The sequence below is a fragment of the Eleginops maclovinus genome, chromosome 18 (genome assembly GCF_036324505.1).
Source record: "Eleginops maclovinus isolate JMC-PN-2008 ecotype Puerto Natales chromosome 18, JC_Emac_rtc_rv5, whole genome shotgun sequence".
NCBI lineage: Eukaryota > Metazoa > Chordata > Actinopteri > Perciformes > Eleginopidae > Eleginops > Eleginops maclovinus.
Window position 1 is genome coordinate 21353365 of NC_086366.1, and position 16801 is coordinate 21370165.

At 42.6% G+C, this 16801-nt stretch overlaps 3 protein-coding genes across 4 annotated transcripts; 2 read left to right on the plus strand and 1 right to left on the minus strand.

Annotated features, from left to right (window-relative positions):
* The first annotated feature begins 648 nt into the window (after nt 1–648).
* LOC134880028 (uncharacterized) lies at nt 649–5266 on the plus strand. The gene is made up of 9 exons (XM_063906701.1): nt 649–1342; nt 1643–1720; nt 2175–2280; nt 2579–3315; nt 3449–3632; nt 3903–4160; nt 4261–4432; nt 4764–4912; nt 5029–5266. The coding sequence occupies exons 1-9, from the start codon at nt 962–964 to the stop codon at nt 5214–5216; spliced, it is 2253 nt and encodes a 750-aa protein (XP_063762771.1). The 5' UTR covers nt 649–961; the 3' UTR covers nt 5217–5266.
* LOC134880030 (uncharacterized) lies at nt 5028–7216 on the minus strand. Its single transcript, XM_063906702.1, has 3 exons — nt 6697–7216; nt 5992–6207; nt 5028–5816 (listed from the first exon to the last, which is right to left on the minus strand). The coding sequence occupies exons 1-3, from the start codon at nt 6942–6944 to the stop codon at nt 5657–5659; spliced, it is 624 nt and encodes a 207-aa protein (XP_063762772.1). The 5' UTR covers nt 6945–7216; the 3' UTR covers nt 5028–5656.
* Nucleotides 7217–12420: 5204 nt separating this feature from the next.
* LOC134880645 (uncharacterized) lies at nt 12421–16402 on the plus strand. 2 transcript variants are annotated; one of them, XM_063907652.1, is made up of 6 exons: nt 12421–12579; nt 13302–13846; nt 13927–14063; nt 14288–14368; nt 14869–14970; nt 15134–16402. In XM_063907652.1, the coding sequence occupies exons 2-6, from the start codon at nt 13341–13343 to the stop codon at nt 16021–16023; spliced, it is 1716 nt and encodes a 571-aa protein (XP_063763722.1). In that variant the 5' UTR covers nt 12421–12579; nt 13302–13340; the 3' UTR covers nt 16024–16402. The 2 variants fall into 2 exon arrangements, with proteins under 2 accessions (XP_063763722.1, XP_063763723.1); XM_063907653.1 differs by having other exon boundaries at nt 14878–14970.
* Nucleotides 16403–16801: the final 399 nt, after the last annotated feature.

Consider the following 16801-nt stretch of genomic DNA (forward strand, 5'->3'; position numbering starts at 1 on the left):
GGGAGAAGTGGATTGGAGCGATTAAAAGAGCCAGGAGCCTTCAGAAAAAGACTGAAAGATGGGACCCCCCGGCCGTTGGCTTTCGCTTATGCAGTGATCACTTCATATCAGGTGGGTGAAGGAATACAGTACAATGCTACAAAAAGTTTCTGGTCAGTTTAATTAAATTTAATTAGTTTAATTTAAGAAGTAGCACCCAGTTATTATAGCTAACGGACACTGTGATGTCCCTTTTTAACTCAACAAGTGTGGCTCTGGCGCAGCCTAGCCAGTTAGCAAGTTAGCTTGTAGCAAGCTAGTGGTAAACAAACCCGTGTTGAAATATTCCTTCTTATTTTGTAGGGAGAAAGAGTGATAATCCGTTGAGTCCGGATTTTATCCCCTCAATTTTCGATTACCTTCCATCTCCAGAGAAGAGGAGACATAAAACGAGACTGGAGGTTTTTAACAGAAGGCAGAAGGCTAAACTGCACAAAGTAGAGCAGGCAAAGATATCTGCAGAAGCCATCCGTCAAAGGTGGGTAGATCAAACTCCTGTCTGATTACATGTTGGGTCTACTTGTGATCGGTGTGTTATTCAGATTATTTTATTTCAAATAGTTAACTGCCGTGATATGGTTATAAACAATAACGTCACACCAGTCATTTAAAGACCTCATGACACCTAGAGACTACCTTTTTTTATTTAGTCTAAAATAACTTTTATTTTCGATTTGAAATACATAATTGTGATAAATATGCCCGGTTCTCTGTTATTTTCGAAATTTGTACGCAAGCCACTGAAATCCACAGGCCAGTGTCTTGACAACGTTCCAACATAAAGATGACGTATGCTCCGGAACGCTTTTAGACCTGATTGCACCTGCTGCCACCCTTGACCTTGATCATTTCTAGTCACAGTAAGTCGTACTCGCAGTTTTAGCATCTTTAAAGTTTTGTTCTTAATATTTTTGTTGAGAACATGCCTGAGCGGTGTGTTGCAGCGTATTGTTCAAACACCAGGGAGAACGGTTTTACCCTTCATCGGTTTCCGAAAGACCCTGCTTTGTGTGAACTCTGGACGCAACAAGTTTGTAGGACAAGAGCTGGTCCGAAAGGAACAGTATGGAAGCCAAGCTCGTCGTCTGTACTTTGCTCAGCGCATTTTGAAGAGGAGTGCTACGACTCGATCCCCGCTCTGAAGGAGCAGCTTGGTATTGATGTTCGTCTGAAGAAGGTTTTGCTGCCCAATTCGGTTCCGCGTATATTTCATCGAGGGACAAGCTCGAGGTTAGCCCCGGGGGCGAACGGCGACGTCAAGAGCCGGAGGTCTCATGCTCTGGAGAAAAGGCAGAGATTGGAGGTACGTACCTTCTTATTTTGGACTATATTTTAATAATGGAAGGGAAATGAAATGCAAAGGAATGAGTGTTTGGCACTGTGTAAACAGCTTGCGGTGGTTCTTCATAGTTGAAGTTGGCGCTAGCTCTGAACACTTCAGCTCAGCTGGCTACTAGTGCTAAGTGCTTTAGCTATTCAGCTAAGTTCACCTCAGAGTGTTAGCAAAAAGTCAAGTCTCAAGTGTTTGTTTTAGGTTTGCGGTAGCGTTTTTTTCCCCCTCCAACTCACGCTAAATCTTGTGATTTATTTATTTATGTTTCAGGTACTACAGGAATGCCAGTCTGAGTATGTTGCTGAAGAGGAAAGCGATGACTTTCCTGACGGGGACCCATCTACTGATGTAAGTTTTCGGAAAGCGTTCAGGTCAACTAAGTTACTGACTAAAGATTTTATTTGACTAACTACACACAGCATTACAGTATATCAAGTGCCAGTGCCCCCTCTCTCAGACCTTCACCCTCACCATCTCCAGAGGTGTTAAAAGTAAAAGTACTTTTGTGGTGTAATTACAACAGTAGCACATATAACATAACCGTTACACCATTTACTCCATTGTACCTAACTAGATAGATGGACTGTCATTACTGAAAAACACTAAAAACCTAACAAGGACCCACCACAAACTCAATTCAACCAGTGCAGAATCAGCTGATTGTAAGACAAATACACTGGTCTACTTTTTACTAGGTTACCTGTGTTGGAAGGAAACTCTATTTTTTAGTTTTTTTTTTAACTTTTACACACACACACATATGTATACACACATTTATTTATTTACTTACTTATTTATTCAGGTGAATTCAACAGAAGATCAGCACAGTGACTTTTCCGTTCAAGTGTGTCTGAGGCCACCAACAAGGACGGTGGCTATGCAGTTCAAAGGAAGGGGACGGACTAAAGGTATTTTATCATTTATGTACGTATTTTAGCCAAACAGATGTCCGGGGAAACGGGTCTTTTCAGCATTGCATCTTGTGTAGATAGATACATCACTAATGACAATCCTTTTCTATGTCAAACATCTATTTTCACATCTACACAAGAATGTTGGAAAAACTATCTGTCTTAGGAAAAGACTATTTTACAATCTACAAATTTACTAGTGCGAGCAAGCTTCACAAAAAGTTGTGTGTATTGAATGAAGATTTCCTTCAAGCTGACACTGATTTCTATATACTAAACATTGTTTTTTCCCCAGGTGTGCAGGCTACTACATCAATGGTCACTGTTGGGACTCAGACTGAGGATGACTGCTTTTGCTTTCACAACACCGACAACTCAACCTCTTGTGGCTCTGACTCAGATGACAACATGTCGACAGATGATCCCGACTACAAGCTGCCGTCCTCTGATGATTCAGCTGAAGAGAGTCCTGAACACAATACTCCACCAGTGCCGCCACCTGAGGCGCCAGCAGGTAGCGTTTTTCTTGTGTTCTGGGAATGCCTGGTGACGCTGTTGTCAACATGGTGCAGCTGTGGACTTTGTGGGAGCAGGTCACTGTCCTGGCAGTGTAAAGAAGTAGGAACACAGTTGCAGGTCACCATCCAGTGCGGGGGATGTGGGAACCAAGGACTATGGAACAGTCAACCTTTCTTCGGCAGAACAGCAGCTGGGAATGTGTTGTTGTCCGCTGCCATTCTCTTCAGTGGGGCCACTGTCACCAAGGTGCTGCGTGTCCTATCCAGATTGGGCGTTGCTGTGATGTCGGAAAGATCGTTCTTCAGACATCAGGACCAGGTGCTTTTCAAAGCTGTGAAGCGAGTTTGGGGCGAGCAGCAGTTTGCCATGCTCTGTCTGCTACAGGCAGAAGGGGAACCCATCGTGTGTGGTGGTGACGGGCGTGCCGACACCCCAGGGCATTGCGCTAAGTACGGCACCTACTCAACAATGGAGCTCCGGAAAACAGCTGTTATTGACGTACAACTTGTACAGGTACATTTCAGATGTATTATGCCTCTATGTGAGTCCTGCCCAGTATAGAAAACACACTCTTCTGTCGTAGTAAGGACAATTTTATACTAGTCAATGTTATGCTCATCAAAATCTCCTGCTTTTTATGTTTTAGAGCAATGAGGTTGGAGGGTCCTACCACATGGAGAAAGTGGGACTGCAGCGATCCCTTGAGAAAGTCCAGGGCTTTGTGGATGTCGGAACTCTCGTGACAGACAGACACATAGGCATCAACATGATGATTAGAGAGGACCATCCAGACATCACGCACCAGTTTGACATATGGCATGTAGCCAAGAGTAAGTGCAACATGTTTAAACCTGTTTAATGTAATTTTTAAGAGAGACTTGAAGCACTACCTTGACATTCCTTTTTGAAAGATATGATTTTTTGGGTTTGGACAAATTTTATGTGTGAAATCCTTGTGTGTGTGGAGGACAGGGCCTATTTCAGGCTATTACAGGCTGTTCATGTATCTAAAAAGGGTTTTAGTTATGCCCTTGGAGTCAAGACCTTCAAGCAGTACATTAGATTTCTATTTATTTATTCATCTACACATGTTTACTCAGGTGTCAAGAAGAAGCTGCAGAGCCTTGGACAAACTAGAGGTTGCCAGGACCTCAAACCCTGGGTGGGAAGTATTATAAACCATCTGTACTGGTCCGTGGTCTCGACGCCTCCTGGCAGTGGACAACTTGTGGTGGACAAATGGACATCAGTCATCGATCACATCCACAACAGGCACACCGGGTTCGAGGGACTGTTCTCTTCTTGTGCGCACGGAGTCCTGGAAGGCAGGGAACAGCGTAAACCGTGGCTGAGTTGTCGTTAGTATACTCCTAATGTTTATTTTACAGAGATTGTGATCACAGTATCATGTTGCATCATGTTGCATAATTTACATGTATTTTGTACAATGTTCTTCAGATACGAAGGTGTCTATTGAAGTGGAGAAGATCATCCGGAACAAGAGGCTGTGTGCAGATATACAACGCCTGTCCCCGTCACACCAGACATCCTACCTCGAAGCATTCCATAGCGTGATTACCCACTTTGCGCCAAAGATGTGCCACTTTTCATACAAAGGGATGGAGAGCAGGTAATCAAAGAAATATTCCGTGAAACATTCTTTTAGGACATTATTACATTCTATTACATTACACTTGCCAGACGCTTTTATCCAGAGCGACTTACAATCGAGGACAAAATCACAGCTTGCAACATTTGCAGTGCACAGGAAATGTACATGTCCTGAAGTGGTTTTGTAGGCAAGGGTCAGGGCCTTGTGCCTGGTTTGGGCAGCCACTGTTAGGCAGTGCAACCTGATAAATAGAGGGGTAACATGGGCTCTTTTGGGTTGACTTGTTTATGTTTCGCTGTTAAGAATGGTCATCTTGTTCCTGATTATTCTGTTTGTGTTCTGTTCTTAGAGGGATCCTGGCTGCTTTGCATTTCAACGAGAATGCCAACAGGGAGCAGCGGAGCAGACACGATGGCGAGATGATGTTCAACCTGCGGTATCCAAAGTATAAGAAGGGCGGCTACATTGTGAGGAAAGTCTTACAGGAGCCATCTTTTGGTAAGCATAATAGAAAGTTGATTGCAGATATGATTTGTATTTTGAGATGTACATAGTCGTGTGTCATATCTATGGTTGGATTAATTTGAACCTTGTCCCATATTCCTCTGCAACAGGCTATGCTGAAGAGCTGATGCGGATGGTGGAGGCCATGTGTCGAGGTGAGGACTACAACGGTGATGACTTTGACATCCCAGACCCGTCCCCTGTTACAGAGCCACTCAATGCATCATTCGAAAAGCCGGATAAGAGGGCAGCAGTCAATGCACATATGACCCGCTTTAGCATTACAAATAACACCTAAATGTACACATGAGAACCGGACTGAATGGAATAAACACAAACTTAATTTCATCTTTGCCGTGAGTGCTTTGATTTACTGTGTTGGGAACCTCCTGCTCCATCCTCACCTTGGTGTTCTGAAAAGTGTCATTACAGGGTGTGTAGTATGTCTGTGTTGCTACAGTTTTCCCCCTTATCCATGTGGGCTTGTATTGCATTGTCCCTGAAGTACAGCACATCTTAGACACCGTATGATCAAAAATATCAGCTACCCTTCCATGGTGAAGGTGTAAATTGATTTGCTAGGCCTATTTGTTGTAAGCTGTTGTAAGTTGTAAAAATGAAGACACATTCATGTGAAGCCAGAGGTATCATGTATTGACATTCATTTTCATGTATTTACAAACTCATGTATTTAAACTAAAAAAACAAAATTAACAAGTTAACAGCATACATGTATCATCACGGGCTGTTGGTGTCCTGGAACCCCCTGTAATCAATGGAGGGAAAAGTTCTCCGGATACACCACACCACACAGGAAGGTATGGGGACCCTGACATGTCTTCCCAGGTACTCGTAGCACCATCGCACAAACTGTCTGTATCCAGTGTACCTCTTCCACCTAAAAGTTGAAAGAAAATCAGAAGAAAAACACAGGTGTTTTAGATGTAGGCCTAGGCCTACTGTAACCTACATGACAGTTCGTTTTACGCATACATTTACGTCATTGGTGATATCAAATCATACAATTCCTACTAGTCCATACAAATGATTTTACAATAGGATTGTATACTCACTCGTTTCCCTCTACATCCCCGTATTCTTGCCGATAGTGGAAATGTGCGGTGCGCAGAACATGCAGATTCAGACAAACTGGCTCAAAGCCAGAATGTTCTGTGATGCAGCGGGTGTCTGCTCCCTCCTCCTCTCTCCTCTCGCACACTCTTGACTGTTCGCGGCAGCACACCGACTCCACTACCAGTGGCATTGGCTCACATCTCCCACAAGAACACCTAAAATATAACAGATAAAGGCAAGGGGCTTGAAACAATCTTACAATTGTCACAGAACTTTACAAAGTGTCAATGTCATGGGTTGATTCGCGTGAAAAGCCGACGTAGAACTAGCCTAATCGCGGAAGGATGGCCACTGGTCAGGAGCTAGGTTATAGCATAGGCTACTACTGGGTTATAGCATAGGCTACTGTATGAGTATGACGCAGGGCAAACTAATATAGTAGACCTAATTGGTATTTTCATCGCTCTCAAAAAAAATAACATAACTAAATAAAGATTAAGACTATGACAAGCACCGGGAAACAACAATGGCCCTTTGCGATCTGTAGGCTAGTAATGGTGACTATTTGGCTAATTCTGGGAGGTGAGGAGGCAGACTGCACACACACATGCTCGCTGGTGCAAACGCTGGTTGTGGTGGATATTACAAAGTACAATATCTTACGGAGTGTTCATTGTCAGAAAAGTGAACAAGAAGGAAGTTACCATTCCACGTGCTGTAGTCTGCCAAAATCCATAGGCATCCGACCGTCTGCCACAGCAGCACCACCAACAGCGCCTTCTGCCTCGCCATCCGAACTTTCCGTAGAACCCTGTGGCTCCAACTCATCCAAGTATGGCTCGTATCTATAGGGCATAACGCCCCTCACATTGTCCTCCAGCATTGGGTCGGACTCTGCCACTTCGAAAAATGTGTCAGGATCCGAGGATGAATCGGAGTTGTCAGAATCCATGTTGTTGACAGGTGTCAGGATAGTCGTGAGTGACAGGTGGGATAGTGTCTTGACCAAGGAGCCGTTCCGGAGTGTACGTCATAGGTCATGTGACTGACTAATAGGAAGGTCGGTAGCAGATCGCAAAAATCGCACTTTTAAAAGGCCGTACAAACTCAATTTCTCTATCATAATGATTAAAACCAACTTCAAGTGACTATTTTGTATGTGTACTTTCAATGTGTGTATGTATATTACTTTATTTTCCACGTGTCATGAGGTCTTTAATGAAGGCTAATATCATATGATTTCCATTAAACATGTCAAACTGTAAACATGTAAACATGTCAAACTGCCATCAGTATTGTATGCATGAAAGCTTATTTTGCTGCTTCTGTGTTTTCATCAGGACATCAACTGATGCAGCCCCAGAAGACCATATCACAGAGCCTTTGAAGGAGCCCCCCATCACAGATCCGTTGGAAGACTCAGCCGATGATCCTGTCCAGCCTGAACCAGTAACACCACCATGCACCTCTGAAACCTGCTGTACCCGCATCCAGAGTCTTGAGCAAGAATGCCAAGCTCTAAGGGCTGAAAATGTGTTGTTAAGGGAAAAGATTAATAGGAAGACCCTGACAGAGATTAGTTTAAATAACAATGATAAAAAGGTGAATGTCCTCACTGGGCTGGCAACCTATGCATGTCTCATGACCATTTTTCAATATCTGGCTCCATTTCTCAAAGTTAAATCATCAATAACATGTTTTCAACAATACATGTTGACTTTGATGAAGCTTCGAATGAACTTAACATTTGACTTTTTGGGTTTTTATTTTGGCATCGACCCAACTACTGTCTCCAGGCACTTCAAAAACTGTGTTAATTTGATGTATTGTAGACTGGTGCCAAGCCTAGTGGTGTGGCCTGAAAGAGAATCTTTAAGAACATCTCTTCCATATGTATTTAGAAATGGTGACTACGAGAAGACTGTTTGTATCATTGATTGCTTTGAAATATTTCTAGAGAAACCAAGTAGATTGCGACCCAGTGCGCAGTGTTACTCAAGATACAAATCACATCACACCATGAAATATTTAATTGCCATTTGCCCTCAAGGTTCAATTTGTTTCATTTCTACTGGATGGGGAGGTCGCACCAGTGATAAGTTCATTACAGAACACTACTTTTTTACCTAATATTCTCCCAGGGGATGTTGTTTTGGCAGACAGGGGGTTTCTGGTGAAAGAGTCTGTTGAAAGGTGTCAGGCTGAATTAAAAATTCCAGCATTTACTCGTGGAAAAACACAGTTAGATCCTGCTGACATAGAGAATACAAGATCTCTAGCCTCTTTAAGGATTCACATCGAAAGAGTCATAGGAGTACTTCGTCAGAAATATACTATCTTACAAAGCACTGTGCCAATAACTTTCACAGACATAGAGAAAGAAAATGATGTTACTTATCTTGATAAAATTGTGAGTGTATGTTGTGGACTAACAAATGTACCTGATTCTGTGGTGCCCTTTGAGTGATGAATTTGTGCGTCAACAGAAAATAAACCTTTTTGATTCGCTTCTCACTTGTTTCTTGTGACTTCTTTTCTCACTCACTAGATTTGAGTGACCTATCCACATTTTAAGATCGCTACAGATACTGCTACAGACACAGAAGACATTGGTTTAACAGTTGTTTATTAATTAATAAAATATTTACATTGCATCAGCTCATTCATATTCACACATTTCGTAAGTAAGTAAGACTAAGTAATTATGTTTTTTTTTTTTGAGCATTGATTAGTTTCCTACAACTAGGACACACCCACTGTTTCGGTACCCTTTTCATCCGAAGGCAGGTTTGGTGGAACCTCTTCACGGCACAGAACCCTGAGGCACAAACAAGCATATTCCCTGCCGCAGGTGCACGGCAGTAGCACCACTGTTGCTGGGGATCGGTGCTTGCAGTTGCTTGTTTTGGTGCAGAAAACCATTTGCCTAACAGCTCTGGGATGATGCATTTTAGGAAGAAGTCACGAGCAAGTTCAAGTTCTTTGAGAAAGAATTCTGGGTCAAATGTAATGCGTTCCACAAAGGGTGAATCACCTTCCTTTTCAGTCCACAGAATGAAATCACAGTATGCCAATTTGGTAACAAATAGCTGCATCTGCACTTGGTAGAAGTATGCATGGTCTCGCTTAAGTCTAATTTTTCCTAGGGAATCTTGTTCAAGGCAAAAGTGTGCAACAGAATTTACAGCTTCATTGACAGAAAGCTCCTTTGCAGAAAATGGGCACTTCATTTCTAAGACACCTGTACCACAGCAGCTACAGGACACATACCCATCAGGTGAGGCCCCGATAAATGGGTGCAGAGGTGAAATTCTAAATCCGGCTGGTCGCACCAGGACGTCTGTGTGTGATAGGCGATGCTGCATTTCGTAGTATTTTCTGGCCAGTTCTTCATTATTGCATCCCCATCTGAAGAAACAATGGAAATATGAGTTTTGGACAATAGTAATGCCACCCCACATTGCTACCTCCCTGCCCTTTACAAATGTTTAATGCTGTACTTGGTTTTACACTTCTTTTTAAAGAATAGCCTAGTACTTACTGCATTTACCCTCTCTGTTCATTCACCTCACACTAATTTTCTTGTACACCATATGTTGTACGTAAGTAAGTTAACACATACATAGAAGAGATTACACACTGCACACCCTATTTTAGTTTACAGGGAAATTCCAGCTGATTTCAACATGCAGTTGTAATGCTCACACACACTACCCTTGACTTGTCAGTACCTTCCTGAAGATGTGGCATATATCATCCCACATGATACATGATGATAGGATGTTCAACTGCATGTTGACATTGGCTGGAATTCTCTGCCCATGAATACCTGGTAGCCTCACTGCTGAAAACATGGGACTTTGGGTCACATATCTGTCTTATGAGAGACACGGCTGGCTTTCTGAGGTCTGTTCTTGTTGCTGCTCTGAAGGTAGATCCTGTCACCCTACCACTCCTTTGATCAAACCAAATTCTGGACTTGGACTGTGCTTGGGTCTCCTCCTCTACAATATCACTCTGAAAACATGGCAATCCAAACAGTTTCTCATTTACATTGCAAGATAGCGCACACACAGTACACGTGCACATAACATGGTAGATCTTAGATTTCAGTCATTAGTAAACAGAATATGTTATGTACCTGTTCTTCAGTGACAGTCAAGTCCTCAAATATTCCTTCTGCACGCTCTTGTAATTCAGCCAGGTTCAGGTCTCTTGCCTTCTTGTCATACAGACTGGTAAGGGGTTCAGGTAAATCTAGCTTGACAGCCTTGGGTACATAGGATGTGGCGTACCCGCGAACAACTGACAGGACTGCAGGTCTGCAGGACTTCCCATCTTGAGTCCGGCACTGTGAGAGATTTTGGTAGAACTGTGTTTGCTCAGCAGCAGTCAGGGGTGGGAAAGATGGGGGCGCAGAGGTACCCTTGGTGGAATTCCCCTTTTTATTTTGTTGAGTATGGTTGAATATGATGTCCTTGCCCTGCAGGTACTCCACATTCTTCGCAGCATCCTCACTGGGAGAGGCCCACTTGCATTTTTTGGATGTGCAGCTGATCTCCTCGTGCCTTGCGTTGTTTTTTCCCCACAGACTGAAGAGAACAGCTGACACATGAGAGCAGCTCTCCCCGAGTCCCGCTGTGCAGTTGCAGTGGGCTCCCAGCACAACACCGTCGTTCCTCACCACCACCCATGGCTTTAGTTGACTTTCATTAAGCCTTTGGGAGTGATTAACCTATATGAAATTCCAAAACAGATAAATAAAGGTAAAAAACGCCAGCCACTTTGGTTGAGTACGATCAAAAATACAAACTAGCAAGTTACAGATGCACTGCAGTAGCTATCCAAGCTAAAAAACAAGCTAACGTGACACTTCCGTAGCTAGCCAAGCTAATAAACAAACAATGCTAACGTGACACTGCCTATCAAACTGGAATAATTTAATACTTACCCTTGCAGTGATGATGCCGAAGTTTTTGGATGTAAGACTCCACAGTTGAATGTTGTTTACGAAGCCGGACTGACACCATTTGTAAGCCTCCAAGCTTTTGTACGCTCTGAGGGAGTCTCCTGAGTACACTGATGGAAAGCTTACAAGATAGCTGTGGATGTCTGCGTAGCGCAAGTCGGGTACATCGTCTTCAGAGCAGGAGGTTATGCTCTTGAAAAGCACACCGGGTGAATTATATGGGTCGCTTATATTTAATCTCTCTAATTTTGTACTATAAAGCCGAATTTCACTTGAATTAAAATGAGAAGTATACTCGCTCGATAAGAAAACACTGGCACCGGTGGTCATGTTGACTGCCAAAATGGTGGCTCCCAACCAAAAGTCACGTGACCGCAGGAGCTCTATACAGTCCAGTAGCTCGCTCTGCACGGGCCTTAAATACAGTCGCGTTCTCAAGGTGCTCTTTCAACACTCCATCAAGGGAGGCAACAAAATCCATCAAACCAAGGAATATCCAGGGATTATCGGAGCCCTCACTCTTATCATGGCCACCCAAAGCAAACTCAAATGATCAACAAAATGTCACAGTCTATTATTCGGGACAGATCGGTTGGTTTTTTCCTAAACCTAGCTAACCAACATTACACATTAGCAGACAAGGGTACATATTTAAACCTGTTAGAATTAAATGTTAATTTAGTTTTTGTCACCTCTTGGTTGTGCTTTCCAATGCCGATTCATCTAGCTGTCCAGCAATGCTAAGCCTGCCCAAAAAGCTTAGCCTCATACTGTTGTCTAGACTCTAGATAACCGCGGCTACTTTCGTGCCGTTTGCATTTCTCTCTAAAATGTCTTACATTTTGTACCCCCGTCGTTGTCCACAACGCTTTGACACAGCAGGCAGGGAAAGCAATAGAAGGCATTGCTAACAGCACATCCAGCTAACAGCTCCGTTTATCGTGAAAAGCCCCGGTTGTAAACTCGTCCTCGATCACTTACCTGCTGATGAATTTTTAAATCGGGTTGGTCCGGTCCAAGCTCCTTTATTCTTCCAGGGGACGCCTTGGGAAAGGATGTTTTTGTAAAGAAAAAACACAATTTTCTGCGGCCGCATTTACATTTTCCATGACGGCATGATCCAGAAAACTAATGGCGGGTGTAAAAATATAAGACAGGGTCATGGTCCAATCACATGAGGTCCAAGATCATGAAAACCGATTGGCTGTCAATAAAAGTGGAAGGGTCGAGGCGCAGAGAGTTGCGTCCGTGGAAAAGTATGAAGCTGCCAATCAGCGAGCAGCTTTTGGTCACCTGCTTACCAAAAGTTTAACGACCATCTGGCCGGCGTCTCTCAACCAGGAAGTAATGTAGTCACACAGAAATACCCGAAATATTTTTTTCTAGAAACTCCTGTTCCTATCTGTGGAATGGTAACCCTGTTGTCAGTTCCATTTTGTAAATTAGTTGTTAAAATTCCAATTGAAATGTTTACATTTGAACAATGAATGAATCACAGCAGAAGTTAAGCGGGGGGCTCTCCCGTTAAACTAAGCTGACAGCAGGAAATAAAAGCCAGCAGAAAGCACTTGCTAAAAAGTAGGTGAATAAAAAAAAAGGAGGAAAGAAGGTCATCCTGGTGAGTTACAACTCTGGCTGATATGATAGCTCCTGGCAATTGTGTTTCTTATTCAAAGGAAGGAAGCACAAAAGTAGCATGTAGCTAATTTTTAATCCTTTCATCAACCCAATAGTACATTTTTAGAAATAAACGTAATCTTTTTATCAACAATTATTAAATGAGAGCACAGTTGGTCAAGTTGGTTTGGTAAATTTAAAGCTGGAGCTAGCAGTCGGTTAGCTTAGCCTTAGCACCCAAGACTGGAAAAAGCTAGTTTTGTCTTTTTGTAGTTAGATGTATTTGTGGTCATTTTTATGTCTCTTTGTAGTACTTCAGTGATTGTTGTTGATATTTTGCTCATTTTCATAGTCATGAAGCTTTTAGTGGTCTTTATGGAAGCGGTTTCCCATTTCTTTGTTGTTCCTTAGTGTTTTTGTAGTCTTTTTTTCGTGGTCTTTCCATGTTTCTTTGTAGTCTCTTAATGTTTTAATTTTTTTCCAACTTGGTTGACGTGTTTAAGTGTTCTTGAAAGGTCATTTCAAATTCTGTTATCTTTGGGCAAGGCCACGCTAGCGGTTTTCATTTGTTTCCAGTCTTTATGCTAAGCTACGCTAACCATCTTCAGGCCTTAGCCTCATATTCAACGTACATGAGAGAGGTGGCCAACTCTGTAAAACAGGAAACGTATTTTCAGACATATCAATCCGTACTTTCCTCTTTGACATCTCACTCTTATGCAGTTACAGCTTGATGTTGGGCAACACTGGTGCAAGATTCTGATGTCCCAACATGTGAAGAGGGCCAAATATCACATCATGTCGGAAACTGTTGATGTGAACATGGAGCCTCTGAGGTGGCCCATAGCTCCAGATGGATACATCCCTAACTCTGTGATCCGGAGCTGGGGGAGGAAGGGAAAGGCTCTTACCATGAAGGGCTATTCGGATGATATATGTTATAGTGTTCAGCACTGCACAACATATGATCAGGAGGATGTAAGCACAAGAGTGTTCTGGTTGGCAGACGATGAGGAGGAAGAGGAAGAGGAAATAAAGACAGATTATGTGAAAAGGAGGGGGAAAGAAAAGGAAGATAAGGGAAATGAGAAAGGCAAGGTAGAGAGAAAGGAAATGGCGGATGAGAATAAAGAAAGGGAAGGAGACAAAAAGGATGGGTTTGAACTTCTGAAGCCCACTTACGACATCCAGACTACATTGCAGAACCAGCCTCAGAGGCAAGAAGTCAGTTCAACATACAATTCAAGAAACACTGTGGAGAACTCCCTGTAAGTGTTACAATAAATGAGAATTGCTATTTCTCATGCAATTTAGAAAAGACAGCTTTAAGCAAACCTTTTTCTTCTAGACTTACTTGTCATGACAATGGACCTAAACAACTGGGAGAGAAACGAGAAGGCATCAAGCCTCAAGAAACCATCAAAGCTCCCCACCAATATGTTTCTGTGCCTGTCAGAGAGAAACTATCCAGCTTCATTTCCAAAGGTACCAGCAATTTATGCTAATATGGCATTTGGGATGATTATTTTCATATGCTTTAACAATACATAAGAAGCCTATATAACAGCAATTAATCTACTAGGGTAAGAAAATGATTTCAAGAACCCTCTTTATAAGTTGAAGTTAACACAGCATTCATTTTAAGACTTGTATATTTAGGAACCTTTTTGTCCTAAATGTCATACGACTGAATTTAAGATTTCTTTAAGGACCAACAGAAGCCCTGCAGCTTCCAGAATCTTCCGTGATGAGTCCTGTGGTGTCTCCAGTTGCTGTCATCTCAAAGCAAGGTTACTGTCTGAGGATCGATTTATCATTCCAGTACTTTGAATTGTGACCAAATACTATCATAGCTAATGAAATCCACAACAGCTATGGTCTTAATGCGACACTAGCATTGCTGTAGACTCATGGAGGTATAGTTGTGCTGAGTCTAACATGAGACACTCGTCCAAACAAACCTTGCAGAAAAAGGTAGGTGAAGATAGGTTTAGGAAAGGAATCCTTAAATGTTCTTGCCTGATGCCCATTGCTTCTTACAGTATTTAGATCACCACTCATAAGTTTACATTTTTTGTGTTCCATGTTCCTTTCCATACTTACAGAATCCAGGATAACCTCGAACAAACCACCCTACTTGGTTATTTTCGCATGTTTTAAGTTTAACAATACATATGTAGCCTATTTAACAGCAATTAATCTACTAGGGTAAGAAAATAATATAAAGATCTATATATTCATGAACCTTTTTGTCCTAAATGTCATATAACTGAATTAAGATTTCTTTAAGGACCAACAGGAACCCTGAAGCTTCCAGAACCTTCTGTGATGAGTCCTATGGTGTCTGCAAAAAGTGCTGTGGTGTATCCAGTTGTTGTCATCTCAAAGCAAGGTTACTGTCTGCAAAAGAACATACTGTATTCATTTGATGTGGGAAGACATTTGGCCTCATGCAAGAACAGAGTTGTTGTTAAGCAGGAAGTCCATGTGATTTTAGAGATATCCTGACCTTACAAGCAAACCAGACCATCATTAACTCTGATTGATACTTACAGCATCGAGGATAACCACAAAACTAACCTACAAATCACCTACCGAGCCTCAAAACTTGACTCCTTACCCACCTAAGCCTCCCCCACCATCACCAGAGGATCCTCTACCACAACCAGACCTTTGGCCTTCTGTATGTCCACCAATGAGGGAATGCTTCCTCCCATTGGCCAGCAAATGTAAAAACATCAGAGACATAGCACAGGTACGCCTTGATCGAAAAGTCTTAGAAATCTACAAGATGAAAAGGTATGGCACCAAAAACTTGTCACACCCTGGAAAGTGTTCCACAAAAACAGAACGCTTTCCTGCTTCTAAGGGTGCCTACTCCCAAGTTCAGACTAATACTGGCGGGCTGCATCTGAACGGTGGACTGTATCGCCGTCCTGATCTTCGGTCTAAGATCTCCACTATTCCAACTCAGCCCACAAGTGTTAGCGGTCTTGAATGGCCGAGCGACCAACTGTTTTCCGATTTATCACCACAATTTGCACAAACTATCCTTCCCACCAAAGACCAAAAGGGCAACATTTCCATGCCTGACTGGAGGAAGAACCTGTACAAAGGTATTGTTCTCCAAGGTTTCTGTTCTCAACGGGGAGCAAGGTTAGCCGCTAGAGGGCATCCAGTCAAGTTTTCCAACGCCAGACAACCCGCTGAAACCATCCCATCACTGCAGCTTGGCCAGGCAGAAGCACATCAGAGGGTGGTGCAGGAGGTTCAGATGAAAGACACCCGAGAGCCTGCCTCCTTTAAGGACCACTTTGTGATCCCAATGAACTCCCAGCAGAGCTTCTTCACTTCCAATCTCAGGGGGAAGACTCAGTACGGAAGGCTGCAGTTTGACTGGATGAGTGGACATGATGAGGAAAAGCTGCTGTGTTTTTGCGGTTAACGAGAAAGACACTGCTCAACTCGTACCATCCTAACAATAAAATAAAATGTTGCATCATGTTTTCTACATCTTGTAAGTGGAATTTCAAACTACGGAGATGGCGCTGCTGGTTTAGTTGGTCCTTCTCTTTGGTCCAGGCTAAAATCTTACTCATTGCATTGAATTGATTAGCATGAAGTTTTGTTTAGTTGGGTAGGGCTGGCTTAGCCGTTTTTTTATTATTATTTTGAAAGTCCGTTGCCCACTGGCTCTGAATACACATACAGACAAACCAGGGGTCAAAGTAGGGGTGGGATGTTGATCAGTATTGGCTTAGGATGGGCGTCATTACGTGTCTCAACCAATGAGAGCAGACTGCTGCAGCGCTCACATGAACCAAAGAAGAAAAAAACTAGCGGGGACAGAAACATGGAGAAAGGTACAGAACTCTTACATGGACAATCAAAATCTCTTCCCGGAGTTTTGAGATAGAACCAGTTATTTGTAACCACTGCAGAGTTTAATTTTCGTATCACTGGACTCTGAGGGTAACTTGGTTTTCTATAAAATATTAGATTAAACGTAATCCCTTGGCAGTGGCAAATAGCTTTGGTTTTATAATTGATTTGATTATATTAATTAATAGTGAAGTTGAGATGTACAAGAATATTTTAACTGCTTCTGTGTAGAGGGAATACTGTTGTTAAAAAGATAAGATGTACCTTTATGAATCCCCATGGGGAAATTCAAGTGTTTATGCAGCAACAGAGAAGAGGAAAAACAGTACAGGTTCACACAC